Genomic DNA, 21,502 nt, shown 5'->3' on the forward strand with positions numbered 1-21,502 from the left:
AGTCGGTGCTTTACCGACTGTCGTTATGTCACGGTTGGACCATTTGTGTCTGCGCATGCGTGACACCACAGGCGGCCGCCGGGTGCAGGGAAATTAACGGAGACTTACGGCAGTCGATTGATGCCATTTGCATGAAATAAGTAAAAAAAAGTTTTTTTTTTTCTTCTTTTCTTTTTATTTTTTTCCCCCGTCCCTCACTGAAAACAGCTTTGTGGTGTGGAGTCTCTCGGGACGGCGGTGCCACACCGGGCTCCGGTTCGACCCGCTATGCCGCTATCATCTGATGCAAAGTTGTGTGCTCATCCCGTATATATGTGTCTGCTTCATGCCGCAGCCAACCGCAACCGGAGACGGCTGCTCTCTTTCGCCCGGTGCATGCGGTTCCCATCCACTCTCTCTCCAAGAGTCCCATTTTCGGCCGTCAGGCCTTCTGCATTGTTTGCGGCGTTCTTCATCTGCGAGTGGTGGCCACATGTTCGGAAGTGGGTAGGAGACGAGAAATAGGAGCAGAAAACGAAATGTCGTCGTTACAGTGTCTTGTGAGACACGAGAGACGATCATATCAGCCAGCGCGCCGCGATCGTGCAGTAGCAGTAGCACCTTGGAGGGACGTGCCTCGCATCCTGTCCAGAGTCTTAATTGCGCCTCGGATACCGCTCCAAGAACGATGCTCGCGAAAAGGCTACCTCCTGCAGCGGATAGGAAATAATGCGGCTTTGTACGGCGCTCGTCGTTGGCGGCCACTGTTCTCGCGCTGCCTTGGCCGACATGCGCGGTGACCGAGGCGGCGGGCGCCTGCGGCCTCGGACTTGGCCTCCCAGACGCGTCCCACAACAACCCTCTCCTTCTGTCCCTCTCTGCGGTTGTCGCCGTCAGACGCGCTCACCGCAGCAGGGGTCTTCCCGGCACAGCATGCGGAGCGTATGTGCATGCGACGGCGCGTTCTTGGGCAGCCGCGCGCGCGGCCCGCAATCCCGAAGGTCGCCCGAGGGCTTCGCGCCTGCGAGCTGGACGGACGGCTCATTTTGACGACCCGGTCGACACGTTGAGCAGCCACTGCAAGATCGCCAGGAAGGAAGGAAAAGGCGACGCCAGGTCGTGGCCGGCTCAGCATTTTTGCGCCAGAACGGAGGGCGCTGCGGCCACCTCCTCGCATTTTCCATCTCGATATTGCATTCCTGGTCGGGGCGCTCTGCTTGATGGCCGGTCGCCGAGATATGCCGGTCTGCGGTCAGCCGCGAAGGCTCGCCGCGCGGCCGCCTTTCGTCGGGAGACGTGACCGCGTCCTGGTCGAAGCTTCCATTCAAAACACCTTGACATGTCTGAAAGGAGAGTGGCGGGAGGAAAAAAAGAAATTGAATGCGGAATATTTCGGCATTATATATATATATATATATATATATATATATATATATATATATATATATATAGATGCAGGGGGCTGAAGAAGATTGCCCTCATTTTATATATTGGAGGCGGACGAAAGAATCGTGCCGCAAGAAATAGGGCAGATTGATTTCAGCGGGCCCGCACGCGATTGTTTCTCGAATCTTTCTTTCTTTCTTTCTTTCTTTCTTTCTTTCTTTCTTTCTTTCTTTCTTTCTTTCTTTCTTTCTTTCTTTCTTTCTTTCTTTCTTTCTTTCTTTCTTTCTTTCTTTAATCTGTAGTGCGTGTACTAGTGACAGGACCAGGCTTCGTGCTGAAGGCTCAGTGAAAGCCCCTCGCGTTGTACGCTAAGATGAGAAAAGGGCGCCGCATGAGTCTTTGGCATGCGCACTGATCGCGGCTCTGAGCTAAAGCGTATACCAGCACACTTTATCCGAGCGACACTTGTTACCCGGGTGATCGCTTTTTTCGTCACAAAGTCGGGCGGGACGAACAGTTGCTACTTATTGGTATATTTCGGTGTTCACGAGCTGAGGGCCACCTAGCCGCTATTTCTTATTGCGTCGGGTTCTGTGCTTGAAGAAAGTTTGTCCATCGCTCCGAAGCGGCTCGCAACTCTGGCGAAGAGGTGCAGTCCTCGTCGAAAATGCACAGTGCCGCGAGCTTGCCCTACAAATGGGGTCATCATCATCATCATCATCATCATTTATTATACGTACCCTTAAAGGCCCCGGGTGGGGTATTATTACATAAGGGTGGAGGGGAAGGAAACACATAAAAATAACAAACGTTGACGGCCTAAACGGAGGCACAAAAAGTCAAAAGGCTCAGTACCAACAATTCAACCGATGAATGCGCTGCAGCGAAAAGAACGAGAAAGCAGTCATGATGTAATATGACGTGTCAGGCATTCTTTGAATCTAGCAGGATCACGTTCACTTACAATACGTACAGGAAGCTGGCTCCATTCTTGAATAAAAGTTTTGTTAAAGTCGCTAGCAGATCTATGTAAGCACTGGATGCTCGTGAAGTTAAACAGACGAGATTATATGCGCAATGGTGGAGCTATAGAGAATCACGGAGATGGGGTAAGTTGCGGTAAAGTTTATAGAACAGACATAGGCGAGAACTGTTGCGTCTTATAGCTAGTGGGTTGATACCGAGAGGTGTCTTAATCGAGCTGATGCTGAAGCAAAATTCATAATTTGAAGATATAAAACGAACGCCGCGATTCTGAGTGGATTCAGTTTCGTTAATTTTAAGTACGCCCGATAAGGCGACTAAGTTGCGGATGCGTATTCGAACTTCGGGCGAATGAGTTTCGTACGCAAGTTTATGTTCGTTTACGGTCGTTGTGCGACTCAACCACTCGCCAACTTGCAGGTAGCTAGAAATCTCGTCCTCGTCTTTCTCAAGCTTAGGTATACCAGTAATGCTTCGAGGAACCCCGGCCGTTGTAGGGCTTGGACGCGAACCCCTTTGGGCGGTGTATTTTAGCCCGACATCGTCAAAGGCTCCGTTGTACAACAGATGCGGCGTCGGCATTGTCCGCGTTGGCGTTGAGCGTTGGCGTTGTGAGCGAAAAATCACGGGCATGACACTGGCAAGTCACAGGTTTTATCTGGCAGCTGACATGGCCGGCGCTGAGTGGTCGTAGGTATATCTTACCTGGGAAGATACTGTGGTAGCGAATTTTTTTTTTTTTTTCTGCACACGTCCGAAACATTGTGGGCACTGACGCTTCGTACCTGGGCCGACTCAGCGGCCTTGGCCCAGTATTCGAGCGGGATAAATTAGGCTTTCAGTGGAGCGGGGAGTGTCTTGCCGGGGAGCAGGGCAATCGAGAGAGATCCCGGTATTTCGACATGGGCCCAGCACCGCTGCGTGGGCCCTCTCGTGACGTCATCGTTTGGCACGCGGCGTGTCTCCTCCTCCCGTGCAGCACGCAGGTGCGGCGAACCGGATTGCGTCGGCTTCTTTTTCTTCGTCTCTTCGTGTGTTCTCGTTTTGTCGCTCTCTCCTTTTCTTGTGGCTTGTTCGCCTGACGCTGCTGGGAGTGTATGCAAAGTCGAGCTCGTTCCTGTCCCATCTGTTTGGCTTTCATTAGCCTCGAGGGCTGTGTCGACAGTCTTCTTCGTGTCAGGGCGAAAGTGAAAGCAAGCTGCCTCTGCTGCCAGCTGTGTGCCCAAGGCGGCCTCGCGTTTCCGCATGCCTGCCTCGCGCTCGGTGCCTGTCGACACTACATCCCGGCTACTCCGTCGTCTCAGAAACAGTTGCGGCACACCCGCTGGGCCTACATGTTGAGAACGGTACCGCGATTTGTCTGCAAATTGGGGGTTAGCTTACCCTAGCGCCACTCGCGGCACTCGAACGCACTGATCGGCAGTGCTCTGCTCAAAACATGGATGCCGCCTAGATGGCGAAGTTTCCGGGAGTATAGTACACCGCGGCAGGGAGCAAGCTTTTTTGAAAGAAGCTAGAAGGATCATTTTAAAAATGCATACTTCACCGAATGTGCTAAAGTGTTGGTTTGTAATTTGACGTGTGCTTACATCTTAGTCGTTATGAACCCTTGCTTATCGCGCGTACTCTAATCGTACAGTACGATCCCCACTTTTAGATCCCCACTAATCGTACGATCCCCACTTTTAGAATTGTGGGCCACTTTTGGACATGTAACGCTGGATGTACTTCAGTTTCACAGTATTAATTTTTTTTTCTCAGCCATATGAGGGGGCACAATTGTAACGAGACTTGTGAACATGGAGCAATCGCTGCAAGGATGACACCCATGGTGTTTACGTCATCTCGCGGAATGACCCTTGCTCATGCAGCAACGGCGATACTTTCTCGATTTCACTGCACCGACACTTGTCCTTTTAGGTGTGACTGGGTGTAACTAATGAGGCTGACCATCAAACAATAAAACAAAACTAAAATGGGTAACGCTCATGCAGTCACACATGCGTCATAATGCAGATTAGAACTGGCCAGGTTAAAATGAGAAAACAATGACAGCTGGCGATGCGACATCATCGATATGCGCCCAGGCGTGCGCAAAAGTGCATCAACTATCATCAAAACAGTGAGCAAACCAAGACGCATGGCTAAGCTAAAATAGTAGAGAATTATCTACACTATATGATGTGCTGAAAGAGTTAATACGGCTTTAATTGATAGGTGAAAACATGTTTACACACACCCATAGACAGAGAGCAGCACTGGCGGTGTAACGTTAGGCAGCAAAACAAAAATACTTAGCAATTTTCTTTTTTTTTCTTTGTTTGTTCGAATTTTCGAAATGTGGCATTTGCCGTCGACACGCGTTTTCTGTTCCGCGATATTTGTTGCGATACGCACTATTGTAACGTTTTAGACTGCGCTCGGCATTGCTGGTATTCTCGCTCGCGTACTGGCATGCCTTGTCAGGTCGCTATCGTATACCACCAGCTTGTTGTTTTAATCCGAAATTTGCTAGGGAACTTAACGAAACGAGCCGCTGGCCCGTCTTTTACGGCATGCGTTTTCTGTCTTCCACCGGCCGGCCTGTGCGCCGTTGAGGCTCGTTTGACGGCGTAACGACGCACTCGGCGTGTTCGCTTTGGGTGCGCGTGCACACACACGGGTCTCCAGCCCGACGACGCGTCTCTGGAATTCGCCTCGTTGGAGAGCAGCAGCATTCCACTCGTTGCTGCCGCCCCATCATCCCTTCTTGCGTAAGACGCACGCTTGCCACGCATGGAAGCTGTGCTCTGTGTGTCTTCTTCGCAGTCCTTGTTTGCCGAGTGCTACGTGACACGGCCTCCAGCCTAGCCATGCGGCGCCCTGCTCCGCTGTGGGGATTGCTGGGTCGAATCGCAGCAGAAAATGTGCTGTGCGATGCCAGCGAGCGTCGCAGTTAGTCCCTCAACTCTCTCTCTCTCTCTCGTCTCTCGTGCATGCTTGTAACGTCCAAGGGACGACAAATTCATGGTTGGATCAAGTATCGATTTCTAATCACAAAAGCGGATCTTTTGAAAGCAAGATCTCACTGCACGATCGCAATAGTAATGTGAACGCATCTGGCGAGGCGTTTTGATTTCGGGGGAAAGGATTCGCGGACCACTTATTTTCCACAGATACTCGCTCTTCACTGATAGTCATGATAGCCGGCTAATGTGGCCGAGGCCTAATACTGAAAATCGCAGCACCAGAGCAGTGTAAACTGGCGGCGCTTGTAGGACGTTTGCGAACGAAACTTGAATGGCTGGGAGTCACTCGACGAGCTTCGGGCAGTGCACCTTACACTAAGAAGCACTAGCTATGTACAGCACGATAACGAATACTAAATCTGTCATGGACATTGTATTCGATGAAGTGAACATTATTCCTTCAAAATCGCTCACTCAGAGTCATTTCACCTCTGTTACACGAGCGAAAATGGTCGCATAAGGAGATCCTGGTATACTACACCAAAGTGCGCTCACCAAGTCGCGGAAAAGGGCTGAAGAGATTTTTTTTTTGTTTCATTTTTTTTTACCTCACAGGGGAAATCGGCAGCTTCTTGAAGAAAAATAATAAGCTAGTTGCAGCAGAGTTGTCAGTTGAGAAGTGGTCTCGTTCCTTTGCCTTACTCAGAGACATATATGTGATCACCTAAACACAGTGAACGCAAAGCACCAGGGAAAACGAACAAATCATAACAAAAAGGAGCGAAGAAGTTCGTGCATTTCAGGGCAAATTAAAAATCTGACAGCACCAGGTAAGAGCGATATGCTTAACCGCTCTACACTAGGGCACGCTGCCCAAAATCGTGTGATGTTTTCGCAAATTTGCTCCGCAATTTGGAGAATTTAAAAGTCAGTTAGTAGAACACCGGACTGAAACTTTAAAATTCGAAGTAACCTCCGCAAAAAGTTCGATTTTTTTTTTCCTGTACCCTTTACTCTGCGAGTCGACGGCGTTGAGATAGCCTGAGTGGCAACGGAGTTTGTTGAACTTCAGACAAGTATCACAGTACGACACAGGGTTGAAGATATAGGTGCCCCGGAGTATGATGCCATTTTTCACCTTAGAGGCACCGAGCCATATGTTCGGCAGACATACTTGTGCGAGCATCTCTTCTCTTTACTGGGAATGAACAAGTCTGCTCTGTGTTCAGGTATAATGAACGACTACCTCTGAGCCATAACGGCAGAAGGAATGCCAGAGCCAAAACTTTTGACAAATAACTGAGCGCAAAACATTTTGTGATGTACGTCGACGCTGCGAGGTACAAAGGCAGAGAGGCAACCGCAGCCGCGGTCACTGACTCACGAGGCAAGCTTATATACGGAACAAGTATACGAACCAAATGCATCCGCACAGTGGAAGTGATGGCAATAGCCCTAGTAATCTCGGAAGCAAACCCCCAGACAACACAATTATTGGAGTCTCGGACTCGCAAGCCGCCTGTCGAGCCTTCCAAAACAACAGGATTCATCGCATAGCAAACAAGTTCCTAGCCGGTCGGCCAGAAGGAACAGACCCAAGTAGGCAACACACGATTGTTTGGGTCCCCGACGCTGGGGTGGAAGGTAACATTAGAGTAGATGCTGTCGTCCGAGGCTTCACTAGCCGGGTGGCGGAGCCATCGGTGGAGCCTTTCACAACGCCAGAAACATACGAGGAAACAATGCGAGCGTGTAGGGAGAGGTGTAGAAAGTACGCACTTCCACATGACACACTAAGCCGAGAACAAGCCACTACACTTAGGCGCCTACAAACAAACACATATCCAAACAGAGCCCACAAGATATGGCCAACACAATACAAAAGCGAATGTGTCTGGTGCGGAGACACTGCTACACTATAACACACAACATGGGGATGTAGGGCAAGCCCCATAATGCCTAAACTAGATAGCCTTAGTCCTGAGCAGTGGGAGGACCTTTTAGCCGACTCGGACGCACAGCATCAGCTAATGCTGGTGCAGCGGGCCAGAGCCGCTGCTGAGGCCAACAGACTCCCTGGACAGAGGACTGCCGACTACTGCTCTTTCCTAACCCTCTACCCTTAGCCCCAATTTTCCCCTATAAGGCTTATCAATCAATCAATCGATCGATCAATCAATCAATCAATCAATCAACCAATCTCCGCACAAGACTTAAGGCCGAATATTGCTTCCTTTGTCGCTGATAGTGCAAAACCTGAAGCCAGGAGCATGGTTAGAAGGCTAAGAAATAATCCCTCTTCTTGGTAAGGCCAATAATTAAGTTATTTCCTTTACTTAACGCACTGCAAGATTGACGCTCTTCCCCACTACCCCCCTTCTCCAGCTCTTAAAAAGAAAAATAGAAAATAATATGCACCCTGGCGTCCTTCTTTTTGTCGTTTTCCAGCTTCTGGCCTGCGGGAGACGAATTTTTCTCAATGTGACCCGCATCTATAGTTTGTTACCATACCGCAACGCAGTAGGTGGTGGTGAAAACATTTATTAGGCTGTACAAGGAACCGGAGGCATGCTTGGATCAGCCCAGCAGATGTCGCGTTTGCTCCGAGCTTCGTGCGCGCCTAGGCGCCGGATTTCTTCGGTTTGCAGGGATTTAGAAAATTAGTTTTCTCTTTGTTTCAACAGCTGGTACTGAAACGTCTCGAAAAGAGATTCGAACGCCTCATTGGCCCTGACTACCTATCCTGTTCAATTAATAAGTTAATTAGCTATATAATTGGAACAGTTGGGACAGTATACGTTCGGTCGTGGCTGAGAGTTCGTTCCTGAATTTTGTTTTTCTATTCGAATCAGGTTAGGAATTTTCGGAAGTGTTTGCGGAAACACCCGGCATGATCTGGCTTTTAATTATGCAGTTCTACCTGGGCGCCCAGATACCACGCGGCATGACTGTATTTTTTTGAACAGCCATTGCGAAAACAATCCTGCGGTTGCTCCAGTTATTACTTTAGCGTGAGTCTGCAGACACTAAGTTTTCTTAATGTTCTTGAGGTGCCATTTTTTTTATTTACTTTTTTTTTTTTTTAACTTTAGTGCCTTCTTCCAAAGTTCTGGTATACTCGGGGACTTGAGGCATCGCATATACAAGTTGGCAAATTTTGCTGCCAGAACCTTAAACACGATATATGTGTTGCTTCACATAAAAGTTTCTGAACAGATAGTCCTATAGCGCTGCGAGAAACGCTCAACCGTGATATATCCCCTTCCCCCTCTCCCCCCCCTCCCCTTTCGTATTGTTCACTCGCGTCCATCATGACTTAAATTTCAGCGCGACAATAACCGCTCCTGCTCACAAGGGTAAAAAAAAAAAAAAAAAAAAAAAAAAAAAAAAAAAAAAGAAAAAAAAAAAAAACGACTACCGTGCATATGCACATAAGGTTGTCACTTTGGAGAAAGGACGCCGCCAGCGATCCAATAAAGGATTCTGATTCGTCAGTTCGATTCCCTCTGGCCGGCAATTGATCACCTTCGCATGTGGTTGCGGACTACGCGTCCACACACTCATGCACTGCCGCCTTGCTAACGTCGCGGATGGGGGTGCCCGGAATGCGCAAGAACCTTCGTTCTTCGCCGTTCCCATGCCTCCGTTCATGCTTGGTCGGTGGAGCGTGGAGATACGGTGATCCGCACGCTCCGCTGGTGCTGCACCCGTCGTCTCCTTTCGTTTCCATCCTAATGTGCGCACATCGCCGTCACCATCGATACTCGCCTTGCCTGGCGATGTTGGCGCAAGAACGCTGCGTGCCTCAAAGAACAAGTGTTGTGCGGGGAAACGGAAGTGCAGAAAAAAATCGCTGAATGAAAAGTGCCTTGAAAGCGGAGCCATTGATAGGAGAGCGCCACTCCGCGCCCATGCGTTTCTCTTATTTTTGCCGTGTCGCCTTGCTGTTATTTCCATACTTGAAACTGCGGAGAGGGTATACTCTCATTTCTCGTATACTTTAACGGGTTTGGAAGCTGGGCTAGTTGGATTGGACTTATGACTGATGTATCGCAGAGGATGGAGAGAAATAAATACGACAGGGCTTATGTGTCGTCGTCGCTTGCACTACTTCCATCATGGATGCTATGTATAGCCGCCGTTGCGTCGCTGATAATAAAATGCCGATCTTGGTCCTTTTCCCCAGTGCATATTCTCTATACGCTATAATGCGCCCACATTTAAAACAGGTCAATGTTTTACCGCTGATATAATTGTGCCATGGCTCACGTTTTGCTGGTTAAATATCGACATCACACTGCACGGTTGTCAGAATGGTTAGTAGTGCCAGTTGGGGATCAGCGTTAATTGGGTCTCGGCGACGACGAGACCATTGACAGAAGTACCGGAAAGGGAGCACCGGAAGTTCACCGACCAAGGCTTACGCCGGCAGGTTCCGTATTATATTTTCGCCAATAACTTGCAACAACTACCTCGTGGCAGTTTGCCGTATATGGCTTGCTTAGGGTTCTTTTATACTGCTAGTTTAACCCGGAGTTAGCATTACAATCAATTTACCTTTAAATAGTACAAAAAAATGCGGTTGTCGTTGAACATCATGAGTTCATGACAGTTTATTGTAGGGTTGGGGTAGGTCAGGTCTAAGGTTCAATTAGGTTAGGTTTCACAAAGAGACCGCCAGGCTTCGGTGCGAAGATCTTTGGTCCAAGTAAATTCAAAATAGGGGAGCAGAAGTATGTTGCGGGCTACTGAAGAGCGTCGAGAGCAGGGGGAACTCCGATTGAGAAGCTGTCGATGTGGGCGCCGCAAGTCCCGATGTAACAATGCCCAGGGGGTATAATCTACAAACGCTCTGCAGTTAAGCCTTACACTGCTGCCAAACATTTGGTAAAGCTTCATTTTTCAAGGACAGGGACCAGGTTTTCTGTTTTGTGGTGCTACGAGAGATGAATGAAATAATACCGACTATTTCTAGAGTGTAGATCGTATAACGGATCTCTTTTCGCGACACGCCGCTGCACCAGCTAGGGGGCAAAGGAAAGTCTCTGTGCTCGCGGGGGCATGCGTATATATAGAGTACACCTTGATAAAGTGGCACGACAGAAGGAGTGCCGCTGCTTGGTCGTGTCGCCCACTTGTGCGGGTGCAGCACGTGCAAGCCCGGTTTCCCCGTCTGTGCGTAACCTACGCTGTAAACTTGGCCTAGTAAAGCCCCCTGGACGGGTGGGCGGCTTTGCCTCTGTCGATGGTATATATATGCGCTAGCTAGCACACGCTCTCGCCGACGCGGCATGCGGCCTCGCTATAGCGAACATGCAGAAAAGTAATATTTTCTTGAAAACGGCCATGTATAGGGGTGGATCGAGAGTGCCCTTGTTCAAACTGCTTTTAGCTCCTTTCTCTTTTTTGCATCGCGCCATTCCTGCATTGCTTTAGTCAGATTCCTCACGCACGGGGAAGTAACCTACGCTAAACCTCAGCATTATTTTATTTTTCTATCGCAAACTAGAATATGTGGTAAAGAAGTCTTGGCGGTGTTGACACGATGTACTCACTTTGTCACTCCGGGTCAAAAACAAAAGCAGCTAGCCGTATTAAATAAAATGAAAACAACAACAACAACAAACACTTTCCACCGTATCGCCTATCGGCGCATTAAAAAAGTGGAATAAACGCGGTTTCAATCAATCAACAACAAACAAACGAGGGGGTGTTAGGCGCGTATACTCGCAGAATTCCAAGGCGCTCCCGCCTATCTATACACAGGGCGCGGGTCTATCCGAGCCCTGTAGTAGACCAGAGTGCCTTGAGTCGAGAAACGATAATTGGGATCAACTAAAAATGCACCGCGCTCTTAATGCCGCCAGCAGTAAATAAGCCTGAGCCCTGCTTGTGCAAGGATGGCGCCCAGAAACACGGTTCGGGTAAATTTGCCCCATCACACCAGCATGCACGGCACCCACGCGAGCCCTGCTGGAGGACGGTGTGGCAGTGGCGTTGCTGCTGCATTCGGAAGAGGGAGTTTTTATGTCTGCAGAGAGGTTTATAGCAGCTCGTTCGCGTGTATCTCTCATAAACGCCCCGTGCCTCCGCTGTGCGCGCGTACGAAGGCGGCGCAGTGGAGACGGGTCAAGGTTCGCTGCGTGGGGCCCTGCGCGGACGCGCTCGAGACTCCGTTTAGAAAGCGAGCGGGCATTTTTCGTTTTGTTTTAACCGGGCCGGTTTTGCTTTTCTCATCCGTTTCTCCGATAAAATGTGGCTGTTTCTTCCTACATCTCGGATCTGGTTAGCTCTGTGTAGCCTTCGACAATGGTATGGAATATAATATAAGCAGGCATGGTGCCCTGCTGTTTTTCCTGTAGCGTGACTTGATATTGTTTTCTTCTTTCTGTCAGAATAGGACATTTTTTAAGAAACCAGTGAGATTTAGAGAACACGGAGTGGAGTAAGGGTACCAGTGAAGTGGGTCAATTTTTAATTTTTCGCCGCGCTCGAAGAAGCGGATTTAAACGCGAGTACTGAAAGTCATTCGCCCGTTATGGCTTACTTATATGTACCGTCTTTGCCAAAAGTAACCAGGCTGCTTCTCAGCCATGTGGTAGCAAATTCATACCACTTCTGCAGCTCTAAATGCAAAGTTGAGCACCTCTCCTCACTTCTTAACTAGTTGTGGTAAAGTGGGAATCCTCATTGGTTTTGTAATACAAGTCAGAAGCAAAACATGCAGCCTGGTTACTTTTGGCTAAGACGGTACATCACTTTTTGTTTTTGTTTTTTCGTGTTCGGTTGCTTTTGGTCCAAGTTGAACTTGGTATATGCTCGTAGTTACACGATATTTGAAATCTCATTAACTGCTGCTTTCGGCAATAGCTGTATACACGTAGTTAGCGTACACTGCCCGCATGCGCTCGCCCACTCCTGAATCACGCTGCCTCATCCGGGCACTTCTTATTTATTGTCTTCTCTTTTTTTTTTTTTTTTTGGCTTTTCGTATTCCTTCAAACGCCGAGCCAAATGACGGCCCGACCGTGTCTACGCATAATGTTCGGACATGCAGCGTACATGCGCAGACGACGTCCATTACGCTCTCTCGGAGGTTGTGTCTGGTGCGTGCATAATGTTCAGGCGTCCGCCGATTCTCCTTGCGTCGCTTTCCGAGTGGTGGCTTAAGGAAGGCGTTTATCTCCTAATCTGTGCACCCATTAGAGGAGCGCCAAGGCTCCGGCAAGACGAACAAAATGGACTAATGGTCCATTCTGGAGACGCGGTTCGCTTGTTGCAGGAATTGAATTTTTAATGAGCCCAGGGGTGTAACTCGTCATTCTGAGCACGTGCGCTCGTATCTATCTTGTTTCTCCATCTCTCTGCGTGAGAGCTTCTGCCGAGATTTGGTGTAAGGAACCTTTCGCCCCATTTCGCTTGGCAATGTTCGTAGCTGTTCGTATCGAATTAAACCCCCGCGTTATCTTTCTCACGGTGTAGCTCGCTTGGAAGGCTACATTGAACCGTATCCGTCCTGGGGAGGGAATTAGCCTCGACGATGTATATGTATGGAAGAATGCCTTCGGCAAGCACTCAGTTCGAGTGAACTTCGCGTATGCGCCAATATATGCACCAAGCATATGCAGTACGCACATGACGCGCGCGCGTGTGCTGTATCGGTCGGATTACACGGTATAATATCTCTTCTCCTCCTCGCCGGTGCGGTGAGACAGTCGTGTGGCGAAGCGAAGCTTGTTAGTCGAGTGTCCCGACATGAGTAAGGCAGCTTTTCAACGTTGGGTTCTTGGCAGCGCTTCCTTTTGCATCGAAAACTGTCACTGGACTGTTGTGCAGGCCCCTTGCATTCCACCCTGAAATTATCAAGCTTACTCGATGAATTAAAGTCCCTGCAGCATTGTGGAAAGGTAACAAGTCGAATTTAATGACTCCCAGATCCGGATAGGGCTGTATAACATTCGTATTGGCCGCAAGGAGTGCGAGGGATTTGCCTAGCACGACGGCTTTGCATTTAACGCAGTTGAGGAAGCTGCCCTGCTGTCACCGTAAAGTGGTCCCAAATACGACTGATGGCAGTAGTTATTTTATTCTTGGGAACGTACTGCGATCCCATATTCGATTTGCGCTCCGTGGCACACATTACCTGCAGCAACATGGAAATATGGCACCTCAAAACACCTGAGATACATACACTACATGTTCCTTATGCGCCAGAGTCGCAGAAATCGCAGGTTAGGCCGTGTGGATGTGAAGCCCTTACACTCGGGCCGACTAAGACAATCCCAGACACACGAACTCTTTTCTTGCTTACTCGCTCGCGCCGCTGGCGGAAAGGCCACTCAGACGGTCGTTATTTTCAAAACCGCGCACTGTGCCACACGGTGAGGATTTCTCAAGCTTACGTGTTTCCTCACAGGCAGGAATCGGGCGACGAGGTGGAAAGCGGACATTATTTTTCACATTGTGAGCGCTGCTTCGCGTGCGCTTCAGAGGCCATGTTTGGCGGTATAATGCACTCCGGCACGTAAGCTGCTCTCCGCGACAGCTGAGTCACCGCGCCGATAGCTCTGGAAAACGCGAGCGCGTGTCGTCGGGTCGCTCGACGCGCACGACGTATTTCAGCCGAGTTCGCGTAGGACTGCAAAACGCTGCTGCGGTAGCGTCTGGCGCTGCCCGTGCAGCATTTATATGCCCTCCCGCGACGTTCGCAAACTGGCGAGGCGCGCGCCGTGTGTTGTTGCATTGAGCTGAACCGGGTAGATGTATGTGATTATAGCGTACGCAGCGAAAACGTGGTTTCTTTCTTTTTTTTTCTTCCTTTTTTTTCTTTTTCTTTTTTTTTTTTTTTTTTTTTTTAGTTCGTGTTGTGCATTATTGAACGTCGAAGCGTTAGGCACACAATCTGTTTAGGAGTTTGCTTATTTAGACACTTTGGCGTTCGTAAATGAAACGGTTCAGGGAGTACAAACGCTGGCCACATATTCGTTTGCGCAGTGGTTCAAAGCGTGACTGCATCGAATAATTATTCGTGCACGGAGTTTTTTTTTTTTTTTTTTTGTGTTGCCCATCGTATAGTATGCGCAGTGTACGATACTCGCGTTGCCTTTCGTAGTGAGCTTAAATCGACTTGTCCGTGCAGTCATAGATAGGCGCAATACTTTGTCTATAGTCTGTGTAGAGGCCTAACGGCGACTTAGCAATGGTTGGTTACGATACGGAGGGTATGATCGAACGGGTCAGTAGCCCATACACTTTGCTTCGATTCCCACAACCACGCGCGTTGGAAACGTCTGCCGTGGGCGCATGCCTTCGGCCAAGTGCCGTTCAAAGAAATAGATAGATCGGCTTTGCACAGACTTGGGAGGGTGGCCTCAATGTTTCACCCAAAGAATGCATATATACTGTGAGTTCGTATGGCAGTAATCAAAACGTGTAAGCACTGAATTGCTCATTACTATTCGTGATGATCATTGTAATGACCCCATTGTTTCATCCGGCCTCAACAGCCAAGTTTTATGGCTGTGGCTCTGTCTACGATTTGGGCGTAATCGTTGGTCGCTAGCCAACACCGGTTGCGGCCTGTGGGCGGAGAAAGATGGTTATTGAAAGAGGGAAGCCCCGCCCCTTCTTCAGCATCGTCTGCTGTCATTTTCTCCCTGGGTGTTCGGTTCGAACTTATTCGAGCAGCCACGGGGCACTCTTCAGAATTGCGTATCGGGTGCATGTGTATACAGTGGACCTATACATTTATCTATGATTGCAGCACTTCGGTGTGCTCCACGGGTCGCATGGGGCGCCCTTGTTCGTTTTGTGAACTGTTTGCGCCGCACTGCGCCCTCTCTCACTCCCCTGCCATAGAGAAAGAGATTGGTCATCTCCATAACCTGCGTGCCACTGAGGAACAGAAGAAAGTCGGCAGCGGCCGGGTTCCTCTTCCGGGCCTTTGTTTCCGCACTATTATAAATATGCCTGCGTCAGAGGCGCCGGTTTCTTGCCCGCTTTCACTGTGTCATCACAATTTGCAGGCCAGTCTGCACTTTCCACCTCGCGTCTGCATGCACTGTCTGCGCTTTTGGCTTGGTTAACTTCCTGGACCCCTCACCGCGAAATTACGCCCTGTCTACTGTCGGCGCATTGAACGAGATTTGGGTTCTTCCGATGATCCTCGGCAAAGTAGACTGTCATTGGCGAATCGTGCATTATAACCCAGATCAAGACAGTTTCACTTATGGTTTCAGGCTGCCAAAATATGGTTCCGGCGTGTCATGAGATAACATGCGATTCGCAAAAATTGCAGTGTACTACTGGCGCCACAATTGAGTATTCATGAGATCACATGGGACTCACAAAAAAATGCAGTGTACGTATAGCTCTTTGTCCAGTCTCTGTCATTCCGGCTTGCGGAACAGCGTAGCGTAAGAGTTTGCGTGGAATAAAACTACAAAGCAGCGTACATATTGCAGCTTTTGTCTGCGTCACGTGATCTCATACTAGCTTGTGACGTCGGAATCTTCGTTCGGCAACCTGAAAACGAAGGTGAAAGTACATAATAATAATAATAATAATAATAATAATAATAATAATAATAATAATAATAATAATAATAATAATAATAATAATAATAATAATAGTAATAGTAATAATAATAATAATAAATAAAAACACGTTATTTACTGAATTCCGGCAAATTCTATGTAGCGATCCGCGTAGTGGCAAAACGAAAGCTCGGCAGCACTGTTGTGTGAATTTTTGGCGCCAACGAGGTGGAATAGCCGGAATATATCATTCTATTGCTTTCCCAGTGCCAGCAGCACAGTGAGAACAAATGACTCCAGTTAGGGAGAAATCAGCAAGTTAGTCACGATGTCGGCGGACTTGTGCTCGCGGAATTTTCAAGGAAATTATACTTCAATGTAAGGACTCGGTGCTATTATAGCTTTTTTTTTAATTAATCGTGATAGCTGGAGGTATTTCTTGACACGATGCAACCGTAACGCTCGCAAAAGAAAAAAAAAAGTAAAAAATAGGAAAGCTTACGCTCAGCATGTTTCCTGCAATTTGTTTCATATGTACGCCTCAATGTATACATACGCCTTTGAAGCACGGCACGCGACTTTCTTTTTATTTTTTTCTGTAATTTTAATTTCATGATTGTGGCCGATTCCACACTTCAGTTCCCCCGGTCTTTATGCTCTTCGTTATCGATTTCACGAATTAAAATGGAAAACATAATTTTAAACGAAAACTGTTGAGAAGTTGATGGCGAAGATAGACTATATATGCGAATTTTGCAGCACAGCGTATTATCAAGTACGCTTATCTGGCTAGTTTCAGGGCTGATGCGGCGTAATGATAATTCTAATTTGGTTGCCAAAAGTATGATCTGGTTTAACGTCTTCAAGTTATTGCACTAGCTGTTCATACCGTTTCAATGGATTGCTTTTTTTCTTTCTGTGATTCCATGCAGTCGTCGTCCGTCCTGGACGGCGGAGCCATGAGCGGCAGTGGCGGCGACTCTGCGGCGACCGCCGCCGCCTCCAACGGCAACGCCGGCCCACCTCCGCCGGCGTTGATGGCAGCCTCGACGGGCTCCGCGGTCGGCGGCGCCTTGCGGCCCCCGAGCAAGCTGCGGAGGCCCACCACGCTCACTTCGTCGGCACAAGCATCGGCTGCCTCTGCCCCGGGCCCATCGCCGCTGAGCAGCGGGGGCTCGGGCGCCAGGACCCCACTGTCCGCGGCGTCATCTCTATCTGCCCTCAACGACAAGTCCGGTAAGCTGTCGCTATATCATTGGCGGGCTGTCACAAGCGGCAGCATTGTGAATTTATGTCTGTAATCGGATTTACTTATGGCGTCATGTACTGAGAGACATCATAAATTCGTCATCAATGCACACATCAAGTGACAAACAAACCTACAGCCAAACGCCAAAGGCGCCTGTGTGCTGTGCGATGCAAGTGCACGTTAAAATAACCCCAGATATAGTTGCAATCAAATCGGAGCTCTCTACTTCGACGTCGCTCAAAGCCCGAGTCGTCTTGAGTCCCACATACTTCCACCACTGCTACCATAAGTAAATGCACATAGGTCCCTAGGCCCGACGGGGTGGCGCAGTGGTTACGGCGCTCGACTACTGTTCCCAAGGACGCAAGGACGCGGGATCGAATACCGGCCTCGGCGGCCGCTTTTCGATGGAGGCGAAAAGCAAGGTGCCCGCGTGCTGTGCGATGTCAGTGCACGTTAAAGAACCCCAGGTGGTCGAAATTTCCGGAGTCCACCACTACGGCGGCGTCTATCGCTTTGGGACGTTAAACCCCACAAACCAAACCAAACCAAACCAAACATAGGTCCCTAGGGATGTCCGTTTCTCCGTCGCTCTCAGATTCAAGATGGCCTATAGGTTCCATGGTGACATGTACGGCATTGTAAATAATTTTGAGCTACCACATGACCACCCATACAATGGTGTCCACCTGGTCCATCATATGCGACGTCATTATTAGCCCCTCACCACCACTGCATTACCGACTATCTATCGACCGGCCTTATTATTCCACCTGAGAATTGGTGTGTATCGCCACTTACAATCACCACTGGTGGAAAAATTGCGGTCCACCCATTTCAGTTACAGGGTTCCGAATGGTGCCAAACGAATCGGCACCATATGGCGCACAGAATTGTTTTTCGAGCTGAATCCTCACTTGTGCGAGGGATTCGCACAGACGACCTTTGGTCCTCGAAATCGTGATGGGGGTTGCGACCTTCGAGGGGCCGTGGCGGTTGCCAAACAAATCGTTGTTTCGTGGGTGATGTATATACGTTGGTACCGGAATTGAGAACTTGGGATAAAAGGGGTACTTCGCTATGAATTGCGTGGGCTTTGTTTTCGAGCTTCATGATAATACGATCACGTGTGCTCGGGCTGGAGCCGCGCAAATGGTACGGTCAACGCTTGCCTTCCGCAACGGGCTACGATGCACAAATCTGTTATTGTTCTGAGCACTGCTTTCTCTGTCCAGTTTTTTTGTTGAAAATATGTACCAACTGGCCCGGCAACCTTTTGTAATGCTGTTATTGTTGGCTTTTTCAGTTCGGACTCGCTAAGACATTTATACGACCGTATATTTTGCGAATGCCCTCGTGGGATTGGTATATAGTGTAGGCTTTCTGACCAACATCCGTATTCTTGAAGTGAACAAAAGACTGAAGTTCCAATTAAATGAAAGTTTACAGGCCTTTTTTTTTTTTTTTTTTTTTTTTTTTTCTTTTTCTTCCTTGCGGCAGTGTGGGTTCCAGCTGCAGTGGCTCGAAATCCCGGAGTTATATAGGAGCGTTTGCATAACTCAGTGAAGAAGTGCATTTTTCTGCTTTTGCGTCTATGGATTCCAATCAGTGATTGACATTTTGACCAATCAGGGTGTAGCGCGTTGTCACGGCGTCATCTGTAACGTCCCTACGCCTAACCAATCAGCGTGGCTCGTTGCAGTCACGGCCTGCGTGATTGCAGCGGCCAGCTTAGCGACGCCGCAGAAATTGCAAACGCTTTTTTCGCAGCTCTGCACCCACATCCCTTTTGCATTGCAATAAAATTGAAACGTACGTCTCATTCGCCCGTGGTTTCCTTTGCAAACAGCAGTTTTCACTTGGAATACGTATCGCACACTTCGCTTCAAGGAAGCTGCGCTGCGCATGCGTGGAACCAGTGGAACTTTAGCACAATTACTTATTGCTGCACTGTGAGCGAAGATAGGGACATTATAATCTTGGAAAGCTTGCACATTAACAAAAGTAACCTTTTTTGTCTTTCCCGCAAAACGAGCGTGCGCGTCTCTCTCTTTCGCGGCCTGTCCGGCTCTCTCTTCACGACTCGTACGAGGCAGCGCATACGCGGATCAGAAGGTGAACGCGACGGACAACGCTTTCTAGCCCGTTAGAAGTGGGCGAGGAAAGGTGGCGTCCGTTTGTTCTCCCACGCTCAGGAGTGAAGCGTTTCAGAAGCCGCGACTCTCATTAACACACAGATACAACAAAATGACTAAAAATGTTCTCGTGAAGGTTTCGATACGTTATTTCTGCATATAATCTGGCGTTTTTTGAGTAAGGCTGATCTTAGAAGCGTCTTTTTAGCCGAGAGCATGCTTTGAGGGTACCTCTCGGTCACTTATCAGTACTTGCAAAGAAATGTGTATATAAACATGTTTTGTTTTTGTCTTGTTTTTTCAATTCCTTAGTGCCACTGTGTTGGGCAGTTGGTATAGTAACTAACGCTCTTCATGCCGTCTCTCCTGTCTGCGTATCGACGCCACCATCAGCGCTGTGAAATGAGTAAAATAAAAAAAAAAGGGAACGCATAATCAATAAACATACGACGACTTGTGTCGATAGACCGTTTCCATAATCGAGGTGCTCGCAAACAACGGTGAGGTCGCTTAAAAGTAAACAGACAACATGCACGTGACACGCACGCCGCGGTGCCAGAAGAAAGCCCGGCAGCTGGAGACCACCGGCGACGATCGGCAATTAGCATACGTGCACACTCTCTGCTACCGAACCAGAAGAAAGAGGGGAGAAAGGGGAGGGGGGGGGGGGGGGGGGGCGAGGGTCGGCCAGAGAGATCGAACACGTTTCGAGGACACTCACGCTCGCCCCACTCTCCCGGTTCCCGGTTATACGCTTCCCGGTTCGTCCTCCTTCGGCAGCGGACCCTTGGTACGTGGGTGTTGCTGCCGGCTCCTCCCCGATCCTCTCCAACCTCCTCTCCTGATCCCTCCTCATCTTTCATCCATATATATCCATTCGTGATTGTTTTTAAAATTCCGCGCATCAGAGTGCTGCCATGTCTGCGTGCGCCCTGAGACGCTCATGGCGGGCAGTGAGAGACAGCGAGTGCGTGTCCCGTCTGTCTAATCGGACGCCGTCATCATCGATACCCAATCTTCTAGAGCACTATCACGGCGCGTTCCACCGGAGACAGACGGGACTACTTTTACGATGTTCCTTTGAAATAATGTGCACTCAACGTAAGCAGTTTGACGACGTTTCCTCGCCCGTATAGTTTTCAGCGTAAGGGGTTATTTTCCCTTCGAGCATCCCGTGACACCTTGGCCGCGTGTCAAAAGCGAGTTCGCGCCGAGGAAAGCATTGCGGCGAACGCCTTCTTGTCCGCCGCCTCCGGGCCGTGACAGCTGTCCTTAGAGCGGGGAAGGAACTGCCTTGTAGGTCGGAGGTATGTTCGGCCAGTTCGGCAGTCGGCTGCACCGGGGGCTTCAGATCCATCAGTCAAGCCCGTGACCCGAGCCTTTTGGACAACCGGGCCGTGCTGCGGCCGCGTTTACGGCTTTATGGGGTACGTTGACGGCTTAGATGCGGACCTTTCGGCGGTTAATCCCGGTCAGCGCATGCTGACTTTTTAACGAGAAGTCAGCGAAGAGGACTATACACGCACGTACGCACACCAGGGGAGAGTGAGAAAGACGACTGTCGAAGAGACCATCGCCGAATGAATGTAGTTCATCAGGATACGATGTTCGACGAGCTTGACGTGCAAAATTTTACATTTCTCGTTGAATTGGAGAGTGGATAGGATTCATGACTTACTGTATACAAATATGTACTACCTAAGCTTGACAATATACCGGGCTTAAATGCGAACTTACGTACGTGTCTGCGCACATGCACAAAACCGCTCACAAACTTATTGCGCTAAAATCATTTATTTTTTTATTTTTTGTGTGTTTGGCTGGGATGAGAGATGGTGCATATTTGCACAATCACGACCTTCACAAGTGAACAACGCCACACTTTTGATGTTCGTTGTTTGGGCAATCATGACGTTGTGAATCGACATCATAATGTGTACGCGGGACCGGCCGAAAACTCACTGAACACTCACATAAAATGATCTGCAGTTTGCTGGCCGAATCGAACGGCTATTTGGGTGTTGTGCTTAAACGCTGAATCAGGGCAAGGAACAGGAGACCGACGCAACTTCTGTGGTGTGCCTCTCAGCATGCTTACAAGGTTCGGTGTTTCGCACGCTCCGCGCACGCTCTTTAGCACTTCAAGTGTGGAGCATATAATTGTCCACTTTGGAGCGGCTGAATTCTTGCGCGATAGACGCTAAATGTCCCGTGTCTTAGAAGGGCGAGCGTCGGTGTGTTATTCCGCTGTTGCCGTTTTGTAACGAAAAAGCCAAATAAATAAAT

General features: G+C 49.0%; 1 protein-coding gene across 2 annotated transcripts in view; it reads left to right on the top strand.

The window, feature by feature from the left end:
- Positions 1–21,502, top strand: part of LOC146197556 (uncharacterized) — a 115,069-nt gene that overhangs the window by 40,553 nt on the left and 53,014 nt on the right. For both annotated transcript variants that reach the window (XM_084599461.1, XM_084599460.1), the window contains one exon: positions 16,765–17,068. In XM_084599461.1, the coding sequence (XP_084455587.1) occupies positions 16,792–17,068 (277 nt within the window). In that variant the 5' untranslated portion in view covers positions 16,765–16,791. Of the gene's footprint in view, positions 1–16,764; positions 17,069–21,502 lie in introns of those variants that run through there.

The sequence above is a fragment of the Amblyomma maculatum genome, chromosome 3 (assembly GCF_055883805.1).
Source record: "Amblyomma maculatum isolate TAMU_Amacu chromosome 3, ASM5588380v1, whole genome shotgun sequence".
NCBI lineage: Eukaryota > Metazoa > Arthropoda > Arachnida > Ixodida > Ixodidae > Amblyomma > Amblyomma maculatum.